Below are 8,810 nucleotides of genomic sequence, written 5' to 3'. Positions count from 1 at the left end.
GGGGTGGGAGGGGCCCCACCCTTGCGGTTCTCAGTGACCTGAACCAAGACAAGAGCAATGTCTCTCTTTATTAGCAGTCATCGATGGGAACGATGAGAGTCAAATCAAAACGGGTTCCCGTTTTGATTTGGGTGGCTTGACTCTCATCGTTCCAAAAAATACGACCGTCTTCATGAGGTATTGCAGCTTTGGTGAGTCCCACCAAACATTTGGTTAAATACAGGGTAGCACTGGTTCATTACGACGACCGACAACAGCACTTTAAAGCTAAACCTTTTTGGCTTTTTTAGTCTTTGGGAATGAAGATCTACACAGATACGTGCGCAGGGTGCACTCGGAGGACCATCGAGCCGGAGTTTGGCTGACAAGCACACTGCAAGTGCAGGGCTGGACCAAACGCACTCGCTCGCCCCGTCCACGTCGACACTTGACTTCGGCTGTCCGTACGCGAGGCTCCAGACATCCTTTTCTCGAGGTGATATTTGCCATTGGAATTCCTTTCTCTGAAAGGAGCTACTTGGCGGTCCAACCCGCGCGACGTCTCGGCATCGGGATTCTCAGTTGGCGGGCCCCGGATCGGCTAGCGGCATGGTGTGCAACACCTCATCCAGAAGCTGCAAGGCGCGGTGAAGGTGGACCTCCACCCAGCACGGCGTGTGCTTGATGCTCTGCCTGGGATAGTCGGGCCCCCAGCCCTTGACGAAGCTGAGACGCAGGATGCAGAGCCGCCGCAGGTCATCCACTCCGATGCCCGCTGCCGCGGACAGACCTGCGAGTGGGGAAAACGCGCAATCCTTCCAGTAATATCCACAAATGCAGTTTGGTTCTGGGCAAAGAGGACGCAGCTTTGAAACAAATTCATCCGGTGATTCTCAGCTCAGCAACGACACCTTTTGGATTAGTGCAATCAAAAGAGAATTGACAGGCCCGAAGAGTCTCGCCTTCACTTGGAACGAGCGGCAAACGCGTCCTTCCAAAGTCCACGGGGAAAACCATAGCCGAGTGCATACTGTGTTCTGGGCCCGCGAGGTGCGACGCGACTCACCGATTGCGGGTGCGATGCCGCCCACGCTTCCCGCTCCGGGGATATTTCCCGCCACCGCCGCTGCTTGCGCGGCAGCGGCGGCCTGAGCGGTCGCCGCCTGCTGCTGCATTTGTCTGTGGCACTGTCGGAGGTCAAACACCTAAAACACACACACACAACTTTACATGATGACATTTCAACGATGCGGTCTTTTTTTTCTCCTTAGTTTGACAGCTTTGCATGTTTGATGGCTCCGTTCAGACCTTGATGTGGGCTCCGGGGTAAATCTTGTGCACGGCGTCGCCCGGGGCTCGACCCGCCTCCCTGTCAAGGTAGTAGCTCTGGACAAACACGGCGTGATCGCTCAGACAGCGCATCCACACGTCGCCTTCGCCGCGACACTCCAGCTGCACCCCTTTGCCGATGTGTAACCTGGAACAAACAGGAAGGAAGCCAAATGGGGGGGGGGGGGGGGGGGACCCGACAAAAGTTGGGGGTCCGCACGCCATTCATCTCAAGTCCCGTGAGAAGCAACCATGGAATCACGCAAGCGGTGCGGGGAAATGCCGGGCACCTACCGGGCTCTCTCGCTGGCATCCGTGCGATGGACGTTACTCAGCTGGCCGAGACAGAAGCGGTCACCCCCCGACGGGTCGACGTAACCGTCCACCGTCACGACAGGGCAGCTGGAGGGCACCTTGAACATCTCGCCCACCTGAACGTCCATTTCAAAATAGGAGATCGAGCACCAGAACTCGGGTCCTGCCCAAACCACAACACCGACCGAAGACGCGGTGAATTAAATCCAAATCCGCTGCATTTCCACAGCACTTGACAACCACCGCCGCGGGCTGCGCCGAGCAAAAACCACTCAGACAACAAACAAGACAACAACGGAATCACAACAAAGGGGCGAATGGGCCTTTGTCACGCTCCTCTGAGCGTTCCAAAGTCAACGCTAGGCAAATCCACTTTGCTATGACCTGCGGCGCAATCCAAAGACATCTTGTGAAGCCTTACGTCCTCAATCCGGAGTCAAGTGTCACTCTTTATTCGGCACCGGTGCCATCCACGCATCTGCTAACGTGTGTGAGCAGTAGTTTTACTTGTTTTTAATTTTTCGTTCCTTTCCTTCGAGAAAATACGTCTGACGGTTGGCGCGTGGCAGCCAAGCTAATGTTAGCGCAGTCATGCTAATGTGACGTTAGCATTTCGCCGGCGCTTTGATTGACTCGCGGCTCCGGCCTCCCCGTCCGGTTCGATCGTGGGGCTTTTGCCAATTTTAAGGTTTCATCTTCCAGGTCGAACACTGAGGACCCAATCCTATTCTTGATTTGGGTGGAGGGAGCGCTGAGATAAGCGCAGGAAGATGCTCAGAGATGAGCGGACAAAGGAAAAGACCAATTTGGTGAGCGAGCAGCATTTTACGCGAGCCAAAAGTGCTTTTGCGTGTTCGGGGGCCCTTGAAAACAACAATGCTACTGTACTTGTCTCTGACCTGGATGATTTGATACAGAAGGAGGGAAAGAGGTTGAGCCATGATGCGGAGACCCTGGAAAGAAAAAAAACAAAAGCACAAAACATTCCAAGCGAGAAAACATGATCAATGAGCACAGTTTGCGAGGTACTCTGTGTGATGTTTTGCGGCGGCGCTGAAGGAATCGGCGCATGTCGTTTTTTGTTTTTTTTTGCAATAGCACAACAGACCACGCCGGTTCCCTCGCCCGCGGCTAAAACAGACTCACGCGGGTGACCTTCGCTGAGGAGAAGCGGTTGAGAAAATGGGAACATCTCACAATGTGGGTTCGGATGATGAAGGGGCGTTGGCTGCTGACCGCGCCCGTTTTGCAGGGCTCCCATCGGCGCGTAGGAGGCCGCGCTGCCGCCCGTCCACACCGCTGCATCGCAGCAAAGCACAAAGGCCAACGTTGGTATTGAGCACTCGGCGATTCACAAACCCGACAATTTCCACAAAGAATCGTTTTGTCTGTCTACATCTAGATCTAGATTGAAATATATAGACACACACACACACACGTGATGGAAGGGGAGAGAAACACTGGAGTGTAGGTTTGAAGTCACGAGGTGTCTGGCGCGCGTGCCATCAAGACACTCACTGTGGAAGGCCGCCTGACTCGGAGAATGTTTGCTGCTGCTGGTGCCGCTGCTGCCGTATCCATTCTGCCCGTGGGATTGAGGAGGAGGAGGAGGTCGAGGGGATTGTTGGGGGTGCGGAGGTGGCTGGGGACCTTGTTGCTGAGACGCGGAATGATTCGGAGGCGGGGAAGTCCCAAGTCGGACCTGCGGAGAAGCGGTCTGAGGGCAGCCATCGAGGCGGCCGCCCTGCGGCGCCAGCCTGGAGCCGCAGTCGGACACTGCGGAGGAGAGTGCGCAACCGCGCTCAATCACCACCGGGACAAGCGCTCAAGACTGGAACCCAAAGTGCGGCTCTTTGATAGGGGGGGGGGGGGGGGGGGCGACGGTGACCGCCGTCAGCTTTTTGCTCGTTTTTCCACCGGTGCTGCAACAATTGTTTGCCCACACATTGGTCATGATTTTGTTCTCATCGACGACGGCCTGAGTTGCCCTCACGTGCTTTTCCCGGCGACCCGATCGAGGATCACAATGTAGACGCCAATCACGTGATGCCTCGAACAAACGTAAGAGCAAGTCGACGATGGAAGAGAGGACAGCCCGGATTGACGCCGCGTCGAGCCCAATGTCGAAAAAATGAGTTCCTCATCAATTTCGGAGAACGGAATTATTTTCCAAAATGGCCAACGCCGTTCAGCGGTAGCTAGCGCGCATGTTTTTGGAACGTAGGAAGAAGCCGGAATATCGGCGGGGAGGGAAACCCATGGCAACGCAGAGGGAAACCCATGGCAACGCCACTCCGGAAGCCTGAGCCCAAAAAGTTATCGGTGCGAGGTCGACCTCCTAAGCACTATTGATCCAAAACCCATTTTTACCACCAGAGCTTGAGATGTTGACAAAAAAAAACAAAAAAAAAAACGGATCGATACCGTATATATCCGCTCACCTTTGGGTGAGACAGGCAGCTGTGTGTATCTGGTGACGGGTGGGGGTCCGCAGGGCTCAGACGACAGTTGCGGAGGAGCCAGCGCTTGGCCGTAGTGCTCGGCAGGAGGCAGCTTGAGCGCGGCCCGGTGCTCAGATAGGGGCATGCCGGGCGGGAGATCCATTTGGATACAGTCGTGGATGTACTCTTCTTTGATCAGACCACCGGGTGGCACTGTAGGATGGAACAGAAGGTCAGCCGAGCCTGGGGGGGCTTTGATCCGTTGGCCAAACTCCTCCCAGATGACGGATGCCGTGACGTTTTTCTCTTCAGACACAGATGAGCGCGGCTGCTATTTTGCCACTCAAAGTTGGATACAAGCCCGATCGATCAATCGATCGATCGCCTACGGTAGATGAGAAGGTCTCTGCGTAGGCTGCGACGTACCTGCATTGTGAAGACTGAGACCAACTGCGAAAGGGGGCAGAAAAAGCGGAGGTCAAAACGAGAGCGGCGGCGACTCATTTGGCGGCCAGATATTTTGCACCTACCGATGCCCGGAGAAACCACCCTCTCGTAATGGTAGGGGTTGACGCACACGTTGTCGTACTTCAGATCAAAGGCGTACTGGCAGAACTTGACGTGCTTGAGTTCGTTCTTGTGGAGGTCAGGCCAGCGCCACAGCCGGGCGTAAATCACGTGAGGGAAACCTTTCCTCCCGGCCACCTGAGAAGCAACGCAAAATGAACACTGCGCTGTACATTTCGTTCAGAAGCGAGGTCGCGGCGGCCGTTAGCTTCCCACGGTTCGTCGCCACAAAGGCCTCTTTCACAGTTTGGCAGGGAGAATCGGGTGCATGTCACAAAGTTGGCGTATTTAAAGGTTGTTCGTTGTCAGCAAAATGGGCCAATGGAAAAGGAAGGACGCAACACTTTGAGGCGGGAACGTTACAGGGGTGGAAACGTCGTTGGTGGGTGCCGGGGGAGGTTGAAACCGGGTTCGACTGTACTCGGTCTTAGAAAGTAGCCGAAAAATCCAAAAGGCTCCATCATCAAACACGAGGACCCAATTTGGTCCGGGAAACCGGCTCAAGGGTTGACATCAGGTTGCCTGACCTGTAGCCGCCCGTCGAGCGTCCTCTGAATGGTGACACACTTGCTGGGATGGACGCCGTTGGTGGTAATGGCGGTGATGAGCGCGTCCAACTCGTCCTTCTTCTCCTTCAGCTTCTTGACCAGGCTCTCGATGGCCCGCTTGGCAAAGCCCTCGTTCTCCCCGCCCTGCCGATGGCACATGAGGCTGTGGACGATGCTGAGGCAGGCGTCATTGCTACTCGGAGGGTTCGCGGACATAACGCTGCTGCCAACGACACAAAAGGAACGGCTTAGGGGGGGGGGGGGTAGGAAGCCCGAGAACGACAAGAAACCAGACCTTTGCCCACACATTGCGCGGTGTCGGCGTGCTGGGCCATACGTTCCGGCGAGATGCTCGCTCTTGACCGTCATTCAAACAAATCCCTCCCCCCCCTCCCGAGTTTCGGCCTCAAGTCAGCCCTTTAGATGGCAAACAATGAGATCGGTGGTGTGCTCAATGTCATTCGGGGGCCAAGTTGCGCGCGGCAGCTGTCACGGTGCCCGGCACCGACAAACCCAAACAGTGATAGGAAGGACCCCAAACATGCGATCGGCCAACTGCACATTCACGACAGCTCCGAGCACGCTGGGCAACGGAAAGCCTTTTCCCGCGCCGGCCAAAAAAGAAGGCAGCCCAACGGCGCGGTGTAATTCCCCTCAAACAAAAACGTCACCAATCGCCGGGGCGAGCGACTCCCTTCGCATGAAAGCGTCCCAAGAAACGCCGAGCCTTCTTTCTCCTTTATCTCTGTGAATACTTGGGTTAGCGGATGCGGGATTCTTCAAGGCCACGTGCCCTTTCATTGTTGCGTGGCGCTGCGCTCGGGTTGCAAAGGTCTGGGCTCAATCAAAACCACGAGGCAGCAAACGCAGAAGAAAACCGTCTTCGCTTTGATGTTTGATTGACAGCGGTCCGCCGCCATGCCCTCGGTCATTTGAAAATGTTGAATTACGAACGATACGGCTTCGGCCGCATTCCACTTGAAAGTCGAAACACCCGACTGAATTCAAATGGCACAAAGAGCGGGTGTGGCCTTGCTCACCTTGGATTGAGTTGCTCAGCCAATGAGTGACCAGAAGGTTCACAGGGATCATGATGGCCCGCTTCTGAATCAGCCCCTGTGCAGAAAGTGGATGGAGAGGCATCATGAAAAGACGCAAATGCTGTTGGTCTCCCAGATCGAGAGAAAGATTCTTTAGCTGCTCGTTCATTTCACGACAACCTGAATAAATCGCCATTTCTTTGGCAGATGAGCTAACACCCTTTATCAGGAGAAAAAAAGTTCTGAAACCATCTAAATCACACGCTTGTCAATGAATTCCAAAAGAGTCTCCTTATAGTCTGTCTGATCTTCTTCCTTCCTTCCTGGGCAATCGGCCCCCGTCAGGGACTTGCCCCCCCTCCCGGGTCCCACACCCGGTACGACTCTCGCTGGTGCCCCGCGAGGTTCACACTCAGTGCGGGCCCCAGAAGGGCCCTCGCCTGATTTTTGTTTAAGGAGGGTTGTGGGGCGGCTACTCCCACTTCCCTCCGTTCCAGCGGGGTGAGCCCTGGGCGCCTCACCTTCCGGTGAGGCCCCACCTCCTCCCCCGCCGGCTGGTGGGCATTTAGCCGCAACTGGGGCCCAAGAGCCCCGGCGTTCCCCCTCGCGCCACTCGGAGGCATCCCACCACGCGAGGTTTGATCTTCTTCAAATTTGCGTTCCCTCGGGTCCTCATCCTCCCTCCACGCCCGTGTACCCTCGGCACGTCTCAGCACGATGGGGTGCAGAGCTTTCACCCGCTCTGCCCCCAAACTCTGGAACTCACTTCCACCCAACTTCCGTAATATTGAGAGTCCCGCTTTCTCCTCCACCAAATGAGGAACTTTTACATTTCATTTTACAAGTCATATCGGCGTCAATGCTTATAACGTGCTACCACATGTAACGTGGAAGTGACTATTGTGTTTTGTATTACTGACAACGACCTTTAACGTCAATATACAAGTAAAGCACAGCTGTATCGGCGCCCCACACATGACAGAGAGATAAAAAAAAATCACCTCTGCCCACATTATAAGGTGTGCGTTAAATACTAATTGATGGCCCCTAAATATTGTACTTGAAACGTGGCCACAAAATCGGAACTTGTGGCTTCCAATTGTGGCGCAGTACTGGACGGGTGTGTAGTCAAAACAAGCGCACCTTCTCTAGCGATGGTAATAAGGCAGAAGTAAAGGCTCTGGCTTAAGACGTTGGCCGGGCTTTTTTTTTGGGGGGGGGGGGGTGAGCTACGATACAAGCGCATACCGAAAAACATGACATTGCCGGCTCATGACGGAAAGAAAAAAAAGTTGAAGGACATTGAGAATTGTAGTTTGGAGCCGAGGGGCTCTCCATTTGCTTACCCAGACGTCCAAGTTGCTCATGGTAGTGTGTGTGTGTGTGTGTGTGTGTGTGTGTGTGTGTGTGTGTGTGTGTGTGTGTGTGTGTGTGTGTGTGTGTGTGTGTGTGTGTGTGTGTGTGTGTGTGTGTGTGTGTGCGCGCGCGCGCGCGCAGGTTACTTCTGTTCGGTCGGATATTGTGGTCAGAATGTATCTAATAAGGTGGCATCTCATTTTTTCTCATGTCATGTCTGGAGCTCTGTTACCTTCTCTGCAGACAGTCACGGGTATTTGTTGATCGTCACCCCCACCCCTCCCCCCCGCCCCCAGTGCGTCTCTGAAATGCGCTGTTGTGTATGTTCATCCTGCAGGCCCCAAACTCGACGGCCGGAGGACACGGTTGTCCAAACGAATGCGCCAATCAATCATCACGGAAATATCGAGGCACACCGACTGTCAAGTCTTTGCTCAAACGGACGCGTGCGTCGGCCTCCACCATGAACACAACGTCCAGTTACACCAAGTAGTGTTCAGCGCGGGCCACACATGCGCAAAGTTGAAACAGATGAAATGTCGGGAGCACAACATCACTCGGTAGGAACGATTGAGGCAGCGGCGCGGCGTTTGTTCGTGATCAAGACGACCATCGCTCGAGCTCTTCTGACCAACTTCCACTTCCAAATCGAGGAGACGATGGTCCGCTTGAAATGTCGGCGACAGCTGTTGGAGCGAGCGTTCGCGCCGAATGGAGAATACTTACACATCGGACGGAGAGAGGCGAAGAACTGGAACAGAAAGAGCGCCGGGCTGCCCGACAATTTGCTTCCAGTGGCGTCGACCGGCTCGTCGGAACGTTGACTCGGCTCTCCGCGAGCTGGCTCGGGGTACCGTCTAGCGCAGCGAGCATGAATTGCACCTCGGTTGCTTTCAAGGTCTCGTGTGCGACGCCGCGCTCGCTCGAGTGTCTCACGTCGGCGCTATCGTCTTATCAGCCTCGCCGTCTCCTCGCGCATCCTGCCCGTTCCTCGCGCGCACCGCGCAATAACAATAGAGGGGAGACGTCGTGCGCGTCGGTGTCGCGACGAGCTACAGCCAATGGTGGGTCGGCTCTCATCCACGCCGCCGCTCTCGGCCAATCGAAGAGCGGGTCTCACCGCGACGCTGCCAGCCAGGGTCCGTCTGGTTTGTCGAGATTGACAAACCCGTGAGACTGTTTTCTTTAAAGTGGCGCCGCTGAGAATAGCCCCCCCCCCAGACTCCCTCAACACA

The 8,810-nt window shown here is 55.2% G+C and overlaps 1 protein-coding gene across 7 annotated transcripts; it reads right to left on the bottom strand.

Annotated features, from left to right (window-relative positions):
- Positions 1–49: 49 nt before the first annotated feature.
- smad10a (SMAD family member 10a) lies at positions 50–8,598 on the bottom strand. 7 transcript variants are annotated; one of them, XM_086137158.1, is made up of 13 exons: positions 8,302–8,598; positions 6,220–6,295; positions 5,159–5,402; positions 4,595–4,769; positions 4,491–4,514; positions 4,065–4,370; positions 3,142–3,399; positions 2,770–2,922; positions 2,523–2,576; positions 1,603–1,786; positions 1,288–1,456; positions 1,046–1,184; positions 50–769 (listed from the first exon to the last, which is right to left on the bottom strand). In XM_086137158.1, the coding sequence occupies exons 1-13, from the start codon at positions 8,303–8,305 to the stop codon at positions 558–560; spliced, it is 1,998 nt and encodes a 665-aa protein (XP_085993284.1). In that variant the 5' UTR covers positions 8,306–8,598; the 3' UTR covers positions 50–557. The 7 variants fall into 7 exon arrangements, with proteins under 7 accessions (XP_085993284.1, XP_085993286.1, XP_085993287.1 ...); XM_086137160.1 differs by having other exon boundaries at positions 2,821–2,922; XM_086137161.1 differs by having other exon boundaries at positions 4,065–4,277.
- Between the last annotated feature and the right edge of the window lie 212 nt (positions 8,599–8,810).

This window comes from Hippocampus guttulatus, chromosome 18 (assembly GCF_054856545.1).
Source record: "Hippocampus guttulatus isolate MCC_2025c chromosome 18, RoL_Hgut_1.0, whole genome shotgun sequence".
NCBI classification, from domain to species: Eukaryota; Metazoa; Chordata; class Actinopteri; order Syngnathiformes; family Syngnathidae; genus Hippocampus; species Hippocampus guttulatus.
The sequence above is the reverse complement of the archived record's forward strand: the minus strand, read 5'-3'. Positions and strand labels throughout refer to the sequence as shown.

Excerpts from the sequence above, each read along its gene's own strand:
- smad10a (XM_086137158.1), bottom strand. Across the intron at positions 1,185-1,287 it reads ACCCCGGAGCCCACATCAAG|GTGTTTGACCTCCGACAGTG; the intron begins GTCTGAACGGAG and ends TGTGTGTTTTAG. Across the intron at positions 770-1,045 it reads CGGCATCGCACCCGCAATCG|GTCTGTCCGCGGCAGCGGGC; the intron begins GTGAGTCGCGTC and ends CCCCACTCGCAG.